The sequence below is a fragment of the Natator depressus genome, chromosome 10 (genome assembly GCF_965152275.1).
Source record: "Natator depressus isolate rNatDep1 chromosome 10, rNatDep2.hap1, whole genome shotgun sequence".
Taxonomy (NCBI): Eukaryota; Metazoa; Chordata; order Testudines; family Cheloniidae; genus Natator; species Natator depressus.
In genome coordinates this window covers 23,688,685-23,701,570 of record NC_134243.1, presented here as the reverse complement: position 1 = coordinate 23,701,570, position 12,886 = coordinate 23,688,685, and the positions used below count along the sequence as shown (strand labels likewise).

At 38.5% G+C, this 12,886-nt stretch overlaps 1 protein-coding gene across 1 annotated transcript in view; it reads right to left on the bottom strand.

Annotated features, from left to right (window-relative positions):
- Positions 1 to 1,805: 1,805 nt before the first annotated feature.
- The window catches only part of EMP2 (epithelial membrane protein 2), a 31,674-nt gene continuing 20,593 nt past the window's right edge, over positions 1,806 to 12,886 (bottom strand). Inside the window, exons 2-5 of the mRNA XM_074964642.1 lie at positions 11,305 to 11,415; positions 7,556 to 7,646; positions 5,313 to 5,459; positions 1,806 to 4,764 (exon numbers count right to left, since the gene is read on the bottom strand). Of these exons, the coding sequence (XP_074820743.1) occupies positions 4,583 to 4,764; positions 5,313 to 5,459; positions 7,556 to 7,646; positions 11,305 to 11,382 (498 nt within the window). The 5' untranslated portion in view covers positions 11,383 to 11,415 and the 3' untranslated portion in view covers positions 1,806 to 4,582. The remainder of the gene's footprint in view (positions 4,765 to 5,312; positions 5,460 to 7,555; positions 7,647 to 11,304; positions 11,416 to 12,886) is intronic.

The window sequence follows — 12,886 nt, the reverse complement described above, 5'->3', positions numbered from 1 at the left end:
TTCTAATGACATCTTTGCTAACAACTCAGTCATTTCACAGATGAACTCCTTCAAAACTCTTGGATACATATAATCTGGATCAGTTTGTTCCAGGTCCTCTTTATTAACCAACAAAGAGGAGTTTTGGGTAGGTAATTCCCTAACGTCATCTATGGTGAAGACCCACACACAACAAAACAACCCGTAACATTTAGCTTTGCAGCTAGGTCCTTATTGTCCTTAATTTTAACCCCAACTGACCCAGCAGATGCACTGATTCTTTTGCAGGTTCCTTGCTTCTGATATATTTAAAGAATTCCTTGTTTCTTTTATAGTGTTCGCTGTTTACTCTTCAGAATCTATTTTATACCTCATAACTTCCCTCTGAGATATCTTATTGCCTGCTGTAACTTACGTTCCTGTTTGTTAGCTTCATTAGGATTTGATTTCCAAATGTTGAAAGATCTGTTTTTCTTGAATAACTTTTTCAATCTTGCCTTTTAGTTATATATTTCTTGTGTGGCTGTCTCTTTTTTGCTTAGTAGTGTGCATGCCTTCTTAAATGTGGTATGGATTTGACTTAAGAAAAACATAAGATAGTCCAAGAATTTTACTTTAGTACCTTTGACTAGCTCTCTCCATATTGAAATCTCCCTTTCTAAAGTTTAGAGTTACTGTATCAATTTCTGGAATCTTATTTCCCCTTAAGAAGTTGAACTTAACTACTGTATATTGTGGTCACTGTTAGACTCACTTTTGAGAATTATGTAACAGTAGCTATTCTGTTGTGCATAAGACTGAATTGAAGAAAGCCTCGTCTCTTGTGTGTTTTTAGAACTAGTTGTTTAGAGAAACAATTTTAGTGATTGCTTCTTCAAACAAAACTTTGTCCTGTTGTGCCATTGGACCAGTTCCCCCAGCAATGTCCTAGCCTTGGCTAGTAGTTTGACCTCTGAGTAGTGTGTGCTCATCATTTTGAGTCAGAAACTATTAGTGTAGCCCTCCTAATATATTTACATCTGACTGCAGAAGCTTTGTATCCATCCATATTCAGTCACGTGGTGTTCTCCATTCAATACTTCTCATTGGATTCAATTGAATCTTTTAAATAATGTGCTGTTCGGCCACCTCTTTGGTATAGTCTTATCTTTTCTGTGTAATTCATAGTCAAGTCCTAGCCTAACTGATGTCATGTTTCAGTAATGCTTATTATCTGAAAGGCCTCTGCCATTGCCAGGCATTTTAATATTGCTTTTAAGCTTCTTGCATTTGTACATAGACCTCACTTTCACTTTTTAACAGATGCCTTGTTCATTTACCTCCTTATACTTTGCTGATGCCCCACACACTTCTTGTGATCTTTTCCTGGCCTGGTTTGTGTTTTGGGTCCTTCCTTTCACTGGATACAGATTTTTGTATTACCTACTTCCTTGATCTAAGTTCTGTCTAAATTATGTGCTCTCTGGTTTCTGTCATCTTTCCCTTATGTCCTAGTTTAAACACTCAGCCAAAGCCTTATTAAATTTATATGCTGGCAATATGGTTTTACTTTGCTAAAGGAGCAGGCTCCACTTTAATCAAAGGGTCCCTCTTCATAGCCACACCGTGAGAGCATGAAGTTCCAGCTGCTTAGCTACTTCCAGTCACCTAGAGACAACTAAGGAAAATCTACCTTATCTGACTAAATTCTTCTTGCTACTTCTCCCATAATGAACCACCAACTTGTTTTCATTTATAGTGTCTTAATGAGGATCTCACAGGGAAAGTAAAGAGCTATTAATTTTTACTTATTTGCACAGAAATACTCACACACAACGTTTAAATGGATCCAGAACTTTAAGGCAATGTAAGGGCTATCAAATGTATCAAGCTTGCTGTTACAGTACAGTAGTTGTTTCTGCTTTATTTTCATGTACAATTTCAGAGTATATAAAACATAGAAAATGGAATATTTTCAAGGCAGAGTAGGTAAAAAGAATATCCTAAAACCATGGTTTTCCTGTCACAAGACACAGAAACTGTCAAGAAAAGTTTGAGCTTTCAGTGTACAAAAGATTCACACTTGGTCTAACTAAAATATGGCAGCATCTATAGATAGCTGTATGTACTCTTCCAGCATATGCTATTTGTTTTAGGGTGTTAGGGCTTTCATTATGAAAGCATGATTGTGTATACATGTATGTACATATATGCATGCTGTATTTTACATATTTAAATAGTCAAATATAAAATGACCCAGGTAAAATGATTTACTGTAAGTAACTGAAGTATCTGTCAAGTAGCCAGTCAGTGGCACAATTAGTATTTATACTGTAATGTATGAACGTTTATAAAATATTGGACTGTTAGCCATCAGTCAGTTACATAGTTTTGGTCCAAGTATTTGCTTTATAATTTCATTAGATCATTTTACTGTTCATTACATGAAATGTAAGCCAGAATATCAAATTCTTGGGGGTGAATGCTACTTTAACCCTTTCGTTATAGTACATCTGTTTATATACAGAACAAATTCTATTCTGTGTATCTAATTATTCCTTTAACAGAATGAAGATTAGGGGACAAATATTACAAATTAAAGGAGTGTTAGTTAGGAACTTCACAAGTTAGGACACACTTAGAAGGGAAATAATGCAGGTAAGAGACTAGCACTGTCATGTTACAAGGGCAAGAAAGCCCCATAGTACTAGGACTATTTTAAATCTAGTTTCCCTCTTACTCTACCTGTTCTCAAAGGCATGGGCTACGCTAGGGAGGGAGGTTTGAACTAAGATATGCAACTTCTGCTACGCTATTTGCGTAGCCGAAGTCAAAGTATCTTCGTTCGAGTGACCTGGCCATCCTCATGGTGGCAAGTCAGCCGCGGTGGCGGCAGCTCCCCCTTGATTCTGCTTACTTCCTCTGCCAAGGTGGAGTACAGGCATCGATTTGGGGATCAATTTATCTCATCTAGATGAGACGCGATAAATCAATCCCTGATAGATTGATCACTACCTGCTGAGCCGGTCAGTAGTGAAGACATACCCTAAGCCAGTAGTTTTTTCCTGCCCCTTGCAAGTAATACATAACCACCACCAATTTGGGAAACAGAGTAAGACCCATTCCCATGTTTAAGATGGTTCACTTAGTTGTATCCATTCCTACCTTGTGAGTAGTCAAACAAGTGTTGTCTCACTGAAGATGTGTGGGTCAACTATTTCACTGATTTATAGGGTGTAGCTCTGACTTCAGTAGAGCTATGCTACTACTGATCTGACTCAAGTGTAACTAGTTACAGGCCTATTCAAAACCTACTAGCTTTCCTTTTTCTAGACATGGGGTTTGTCCAACTGTGGTAGGTAAAAAAGGCCATGATTGATTAAAGTAACATTTTATAGTTTGGCATAAACACACACTACAATAGACAAGTAAAAATGACAACCTTCAAGGATGATCAACCTTTAAAATCACCATTAACCAAAACTGTATTTTACAGTAGAGATTATTTAAGTTTAATACCTAGTACAGGCTTATATCAGTTATTTCCATATTAAAAAAATCCTTAAGTCACTTTGAGGAAGTTTAAGTACACAGGGCTAAATGGCTTAGGAAAACCCCATCCTGATGTGATGAGCAGGTGTGTTTAGGCTCCTTTAAACATCTCCAACAGAAAAAGGCCACCTGTACATCTTTTGCCAGGATTTCCTAATGGGCAGTCCTGAATAATACTTTAGCATGACATTCCTGTTTTGTCATGAAGTCACTTTACAAGTAAATACTTCATGCTAACTTGTACATCCAAACCTACGTGTGCTATCAGTGGGGAATATGTTGGCTTAAAAAGTTTTTTTTTAAAAAAAGCCTGAAATAGAGGCAAGCAAATTTTAAGGTAGATCAAGAGTTGAGTAAAACTATGTACAATGCAGAGTTAAGAGCATTTAGGGTTTGTTTTGTTTGTAAATTAGCTTCAGCATGTACAAACAGAACCAATTCCAGACCCAAAATGTGCAATGAATTATTGACAGTTTGTACTGCTTGAGAATGCTCTGGACACAATCTGAAAAAATTCAGCATACAAAAGGGAGTTTTAATAAAAGCTTGTAGAGCATGTATTGTAGAGTTATAAACAGCAAGAATGCAGGTTCCCTACTATGATAGGCACTGAGCATATCTTTGAACTCCTCTAATGGTTTTTTAGGTAATGTAGTGTGTGTCTTATTCTTTCCCCATACTTATCCCCAAGCAGATAGATCTTAACTTCTAGTAGCACATTGCTAACAATGTAATAAGCACGTACTGTATCTTTTCCACTATACATGGTGTGAACCATTTAGAGGGCAGGATCAAACTCTTATGAATGCCTAATTTAGTGGCAGCCCTTTAAAGTTGTGAAATGTACAAAGGAAAGCTAATTTGGCCTTGGCTTGTTCAGACTCTTGACCCTATCTGGCAAAGTGTTCCAGTCAACTTGCATTATTTTTTCCATATAGTCTTTCATACCAAGAACACAGTACATTTTTAGAGAAACAATACCTTTACTACAAAACACAAATGATTATATACAAAATGGTTACTGAAATTCTGCTTCTGGACTGCAATGACAGAAATAACTACCTGCTGACATTTATTTACGTTTCCTTAATACTAGGTACATGACACCACTGATCAGAGTAAAAGCAAATGCAATCCAGGCTAAGATGAAGGAATATCCATATTGGCCACTAACATCAAACTCATATCCAACACTCCTGTGCAGATCTTCATGCCTATTTGTGTAAATGGAGGCTGCCATCATAACACACAGGCCTGGAGGAGAAAGAAAGAAAGCATTAAAACAATGTCTGTTACTTTTTAAAAGATTTAAAGCAGTTATACAGGCTCACAGTGTGTAGTTCAACCACTCTATTCATCCCCTGCCCAGATGCTGCTCTTTGCAATCATAACTGTATTTAGGGTAATTCAGGGCTTCCAAATCCTTTTCTTAAGCCAAGTTGAAATAGTCATGTTACTAAAATACGGTCAGTAGAGCTGGATGAAGTTTTTCCAATGAAAACATTTTTGGCAGAAAATGGAGATTGTGATACCGAAATGTTTTGTGAATGTTTTTTTTTAAATTGTCAAAACCAAAGTCCAAAAAAAAAAAAAAATCAGAACATTTAAATTTAAAACATAAATTTCAAATTAAAATGTAGTGTTAAGCTAGAAATCTAACAAATGTTTGGCAAAAAGCTTACCAATTATGTACAACATTTTTCTGCTTCTGCTTTGTGTTGTACCATGGCTCCATTCTGAACCCTACTTCCCACTTTTAATGGAAGGGCTATTGAAGTGAGACATGTCAAAGAACCACTCACATGACAGCAGCTGGATCGTAGAAGTCAACACAAATCTTTCTCCTTGCTTTAGGCGGAAGAGTTGAAGAATGAAAACCAGAAATGCCACACAACACAGAATAGTAGACAGGATCATGGTGGCCTGAACAGCCTGCACAGACTGATATTCTGTGAAAATAAAAGCAGGTTTTATTGTAAACCTTCCTCCCCAGCTGCTTCCACTACCAGCACCAACCCTTACCTGTTCCCAGGTAGTCTGTTCTTACTGGGATTTGCTGGCTACCCTCCTTCTTGCAGCTTTCCCTTCTTGTTTAAGCCACTGCCTCTGTGCCACTTTCCTACTTCCACTCACCCTTCCCCTCTTACTGACTTTTCTAAAAGATGTGCTGTAGGAATTACATGGGGGACGTTTGGTGGTCTATACTGGAAGTCAGACTGGATGATCCCAATAATCCCTTCTGGTCTTAGAATCTATTACTGCTTTCCCATTAAAGGCAGCTTTTTAAACAGTCTCTGCCAGCCCTGCAACCACAATGCACAAATGGAGCTTCCCCAGCCTCTCACACTACATCTTCCCAATTTCATCACTTGCTTCCCTTCAGATGTTTTCTGATCTGTTATACAGAAGTGAAGTCAGAGAATATAGCAGTGCAAGCATGATCTACAGTATTCAGGATGGATTCCAGCAGTGCTGTCCTTTAGAAAGTACCTGAGGTCAGGTGTTTGAGGATTCCTGTGCTAGTGTCTCTCTGGTTGCCTTTTCTTAAATAAGGAAGAGTGGACAGTGCAATGCTAAGCAGACGAGCTACTGTAACACAGGCCAGTGTGAATGGCTCATTGTTCTGCTTTCTACACCGTGGCCCTATAATACAGGGTACAGTTGAAGGCGAAGGGATACGTCTGTCCTGAAATTGGAGGTGTGGATTGCAGCAGATGTAGATGTCCTTGAGCTAGATTTAATCTAACTAGCTCAGGTACCAACAGCAGTGAAGCTTCGGCAGCATGAGCGGCAGTGCAGACTAGCCGCCCAAGTAGAAGCCTGCCAGGGAGCCTGGGTATGTACCCAGGCAACTAGCTCACTGCTGTCGATACCTGACCTAGTTAGGTTAACCGTGGCTCACGTTCATCTACACGCGCTGCAGTCACACCTCCAACTGCAGCGTAGACACCCTTTGTCTTGATATGCAAAGCCTTCAATAGAACTGACTTTAGTTATTAAAAACACTGTCTTGCTCCAAAATAGTGTCCTCCTGTACCAGGTATATTCCACCACCACCGTGGAGATGGCTCGTGAATGCAGAGCAGGGCATTGCAGCAGACCTAGAAGAGGTAAGTGACCACGGACCTACCGGCTTTCAAAACTCAGTGTAAAACTCTACTTCCATTAATCTTTTCCTCAGTTTAGTCTCACAACCCTGTAAATTAATCCAGCTATTGCTCTATAAACTGAAATGGAAAGGCTGTGGGGACTTTTAGTTTGGTTTTGTTGTGTTTAAATACTTGAGGTCCTTACTATAACCATACCATGGTGGAGGCCATAAATTACCTTAATAATCTTCATAACTCCTCCCTAAATGGACTTATAGACAGACAATACAATGATTTTCTATCCATCCATGATTATACTTGTCAAGTTGTTCACCTCTTGGATATAGACCAAGAATGAATGGATGGGAGAAGAGAAATTGTTACTACTGTTTCTCTCGTAACTGAAATACATCTTTTATTCCCGGTGAAGTCACTCATGTTAAAAATGGGATAATCTAGTCCATATTGTACATTGTTTTCCCTTAGTTAAGATTTTGCATTGCGTTCTGTTTTGTTAATCTTTAAGTTAGACTCCTCAGAAGTATTTCTGGTAACTACCATTAATACTAGAAGAACCTGAATAGCGAATAAGTTAGAATTTGAAAACTGGAACGTATTTTTAGCATTTAATGCCCTTCATTGCAGTCACCTGGGACCTCCGTTTTGTTTTAGTCTCACTAGTTTGCCGTGGACTCTTGATGCCAGAGAATAGGGGGCGTACTTTATCTCAGACCTTTCAAAACACACTCTCGTGCACTTTATGAACATTAATTCTCAGTTCCTTTGTAGGATGGAGAGAAAGCAATAGCATCCACATTTTATAGATGGAGAAACGGAGGCAGAGAAATGGCGATATTAAGGTTTTTTTGTCTTGCAACATTTTATAGTTTATTTACATGATATTGTTTAAAAGCAGCTTCTAGTTTGACAGCTTAATAGTATGTACTAATACTCACCTGAATTCTTTTCGTTAATGACTGTACAGTTGGTGATATTGATACAGACTTTCCAGACATCTATAGAAAAGTCTTTTCCTACCCACCAGGCCTGTAAAACAATATAAAGGAAATATAAAAAAAAATTCAGACCAGGAAAGTTAGACCACCTCTTAAAATTGTTTTATAAAAACAGTGTTTGGCTTAAATATATTAACTATGTCCAAAAACTGTACTCTGCACTTGTTCACAGCTATACAAGTGGGCATCCGTGTATAATAACATTCTCAGCACCCATCTTCAGCCACTTAAATTACTTGGAAGTGATGTTTCAGCCTAGAGATACACAGTCTAAGGATACAATTATGTAGCAACCAAGAAACTGATCACAAAGATCAATTGCTACTCACTAGGATACAAATGAATAAAAACAGCTTCTGCAATAAACATACATACATTTCCTGCATGAACTGGTTACACATTTTGAAATTAAGTAAATCTTACAATTCCAATCGCTAAGTACAATTTAGTCTTCTGTGAAGAGTGGGAAGGGAATGGGCAAGAAACAAATATCCAGTTACTTTGTCCAGATGTTGGAGAGACTTTCTGCTGCTCAGGCAAGTGTTTCAGGTGCTTTTTTAAGGACTGATTAAAAATCATAAGTTGTTCAGATTTAAAACTCCGCTCATGCCATATACCTGCTTCTAAGTGAGGAACATTACCGTGTCTGGAGGAGCACCAATTTTCTGCTGGTGAGAAGTCCCCTTACCCTCAAGAAAAAATAGAGATCAGATTCCTAGCTCCAGCTCCCAGAGTTCACATTTTCTAAATTTCAAATGTGGCCCCCTGAGGATCCAGGAGTTGGAATTTTCATACATGTTTAAGTTGCTTCTTTTTCTGTAACCTCTCATGTATGTTTGCAACATTTGTATTTTTCCCTATGGCTTAAAACCCAATCAACAGGTGAAGAGCAGTGGGAACTGTCTTACTGTAAATATATCCAGTGACGGACGCTGGGGTAGTAGGCACTACTGGAATACTATTAATCTCTGCTCCATTGCTATGGTTGGAAAAGTAATAGAGCTCCATGTGGGGAAAGGGGGCACAAATCTTTCTACCCATCTATGCTACAGGAGGCTTACATGGTAGATCTCTGCAAGGCAACAGCGAAGTGTGGTGGGTATAGTGAGGTTAAGGTAGGCGAGTGCACGGAGCACAAGTCTATAGTGACCAGAACTATAAAACAGAAGTTGATGTCTGCATCTGCTACTCCTAGCCAGCAGTAGGAGATCACCAGCCAGAAATGCCAGTGTCTGTTCCTTTAATGAACAGAAGTGAAGCCTTCCCTGGTACATTCAGGTGGGGCCCTATGTTATGTGAGCATATAAGATACTCTTGTAATGCATGTGAGCAAGGGAGTAAAACTACAGGCGTGGGAAGTTGGAACCTTGTGCATGAATTTCCTGACTGATTTAACATCAGACATCATGCAAAGTTGGTATTGACTTATCTGTACTCTTGGTACAATGTCCAACTGTATGACATCAGACTGGAAGCGACTAGTGACTCATTAAGGTCCACTTGTGATATTACTATTGTTGGCGTACCATCTGTTAAACAAACTAGCACTGTAGTGACTGAATGCCTTCTTCATAGCAACACTACAAATACTGCAAGCTGTCCAGCCAAGCATATTTCCTGAGGAAATCCAGACCAGTTAAAATACCTACCCAGGCCTTTATTCTGCTGGGCTTGGGAAAATATGCCATTTAAATATTATCTACTGTAGTGTCTGCTGTGGAATAGCCCATAAGAAACCTGAGAGATTGTTAAGTCACTTAATGCAACAATTGTTTGGAAAGCAGTTCTGGAATTAGTCACTTTACAAGGAGAATTCAGACTGGATAGTGTCCTGAAATGCTGGATATTAATTCAAGGAAGACACAGATAGACAGTTTCACATCTGCACTATCAGGTTTTATTATGGTATTGACTTATCTGTATTCTTGGCCTTTGTTCAAGACTAAATAAACTGGCAGTTTAAGGATGGCACAAAGAAGTGTTACAGTTCAATATAGCATTTTGAACATCCATTTCTTATACAGTTTTATTTTTCATTATATTCAGCACTGTACAAAACCAATTCAGGCAATGAGAAAAAAATTGAGAAGGTGGTTACAAACCTATAGGTTTCATTATTATTTTTTTTTTAAACAATGCAACTAGATGACCAAGAATGCATGTTTCTTTATAGCTAGGGTTACTTGGGTTTCATTTGCTTGGACACTAGTGTATGATATTTGCACTGAAGTTAACATATTTCCTAACTGTCTTTCAGTCAATATTTTCCCAAAGTGTTTATAAAGGAGACAACTGGTAGAACTTGAGTTCTTAAGATAGAGATGTAGGACTGAACGGGACCTCCTGGATCAGAGTCCAGTCCCCTGCTATCGCAGGCAACCCCATCAAAGAGAGTCAAAGTTTTGCAAACAAAGTTTCTGCTACTGTTGGGAGGGGGGCGCTTTGCTGAGCTACTTGAAAAACAGATGGAGATACAAGCTGTGTTTTCAGTATCCCAAAAGCCTGTGTGTACATTTGCCTTCTTAGCAAGAGTGTACCATGATAAGTAACTGCAGTAGCAACAGTGGGACAAAGGGTGTTCAGCAAAAGGAAAAGATCCAGATGAAGAGCCAGACACGTACAGATATTGCTAGAGCAAAATCCCTTTATGTAAGAGCAAAAGGTCAGTAATGGGAAAATTCACCTTTCCAAGCAACACTAAAGTATTTCTAAACTTTGAGGCTCAATTGACTCCAAGCAGGCACAGAAGCTGTAACATATTTCAGCTTCTAGTGTGTCTTCCATGGTACTGTTTTAGGCATCTTGCATAAATGTATTAATAAGCCTCTTTCTGAAGGCTTATTAGGCTGAAAGTCTCCCCCTACACAAATATTAAATTAACTGGCTTTGTGTATGTGACATTGGCAGAAGTGCAGTAGAATCTTCACCTCTCCCCAAAGCCACAACTTCAGCCTCCAAGCTATAGTAGTGTTTGTAGATTGCTACACTTCTTCTGTGTAGGGTTCTTGGCTAATAGAGCCATGTAAGTGCAGGCCCATGGGCCACATGCCCCTGCCCTGCTGCAGAATGCTGCTCTGTGAAACAGAGTGCCGTGGCATTGATTTGGATCGCCTCTTCCAGGCACAGTGGCAGCAGGACGTTTCAGGTCTTTCGAGCAAGTACAAGAAGCCTAGAATTTCCCCATTAAGTAGATCAAGCGTACTAAATCTTAACACTGTCAAATGCTTTTGAGAGCTCAAAAGCAAATCTTAAGATAAGTATATGAAATAAACACAAAACCAAGAGAGAAGAGATTGAGCTGCAATATGTTGTTTTATACTTACAAATAGCTGGTTTTTACCCAGGCTTTTGGGAAGTGAGGGATCTGATAAAAAAGGGGGGGCATTGTTGAGGTTAAATATGCTAGTTGGTTACATTTTGGGTTGGCCTGATGAGCAACTCATTTAATTTTTGATCTGACTGTATTTTTAATGTTCAGCTAGACTCTAGGGCCAGGAAATGTTTTTCTTCACGTTTTATATAAAAGGTGTATTTATATTTCAGTTATGATTGTGCCCAGATCACACACTGGGGAAGCTGCTTTTTCTGCAAACGCACAGCTAGAAAACACATAATCTGAAGCTTGAGTCAGTATAACATGGAGAAACCTATGGCTCTGAATTACAATTTCTAGGTGGAATGAAACTTACATTGTCAATAGTTGAGATGAACAACAGCGCTGCTGAAGTTATGTGAAACACAATAATGAAAGCCAGAAGAATCAACATGTTTGCTCCTTGAAGGTTTAGCCTGAGATAAAGCTGTTTAAAAACAAGGAATATATACAATTAGATTATGTAGTGATAAACCGAGTAGCTGACATCTTAAAACAGGGATATGATCTCAGTTGCTTGTGGAATAGGAAGGTCTGAGTATTAATTACTTTCAGAGTAAGGAAATACTGTACCTGCCAAAATGTTACTATTCTGTACATTTTGAGCCAGGAAGTTAGAGCACTTGCTTTTATAAAAGCTAGAAGGCTCACCTGTAGCTTTGGTCAATCTTAGTATAGAATAGCATAATGCAACAATTTCACTGGCTATACAGGATTAGTTAGTGAATTCCTTATGTCCTTTCCTGTTGCAATGAGTTATAATTAAAAAAAACAAGAGTACAAATGGGAGTGTTACATTTTGAAATATGCCAATTACAGACAGATGCATTGTGCTACCCTTGTTGGGTGACACACAGTTCTACAGAATTTCCTAGCGGCACGTATATTTCTGACTGTGAGCCTCTCCAGCAAGCAAACAGGGCTTAGGAGATCTTGTCTTTACTTTTAGGAAAGTTAGTGTTTTAAAGACCAAGGGTGAGATCCTGGCCCCTCTGAAGATGATGGAGTCCTGGCAAAGTGATTACAGTAGGGTCAAGATTTCACCCTAAATCTTCAAGGAAGAAATACTGGATTCGAAAGGATGCTGTTGCCGATCGAACCAGGACAAGATTAAGCAGTTCAGGAATTATTCGCTAGGTTTATCAATAACCATGGTATACTATATTATATTATACCATACCAAAAAGGTCTTAGTTTTTGTTTATGGAAAAACTATTCTAGGTCTATTGCTGAGCGTTAGTACTTTTCCCACCAAAGTGTAGCTTTGCTCATACTCATTGTAGCTGATTTACTGTCAGTCACTTAATTTTTTTTCCGTTCCACCTTTATCTTATTGCGCAGTCAGCCTCCCTTTGACATCAAGAGCAATCAGAAAGGGACCACTAAGAAAGAGGTATGGGTAGTCACCAAACACAGAGCGGAAAGTATGGTCTTTAACATATTTAAACTTGTGTTATTGCCTGCTATCCATTGCATTTTTTCCCTCTTGCTATTTAAGAATGCTTGTCAATGAGAGTGTATTTTAGTTATGTTCAGTTGTGTATTTTTCTGTTTCAAGCTCTTTATATTTCAGTATAAGGCTATTGTATATACCATTATGAGAACACTGATATGTGACTGAAATTAAGATGTTTACATTAATGGATGTTTCTCCATTTCCTTTACTATGGAGGGTTTTTTTAAATGACCAGATTCACATAACAGACTTAATTTAATGGTCAATCTATTTTTACAAATTTACCACAGCCAAGTTGCTGCATGTCTAATCATCTCAACCCCAGCCTTATCTGCTGGACTCATGAACTACATGTACACTCAGCAATGCAGACAGTGAGTTTAACCAAATAAAAGACTATTTTGACAGCATTTTTAATGAGCAATGGATCTACTAGCATTCC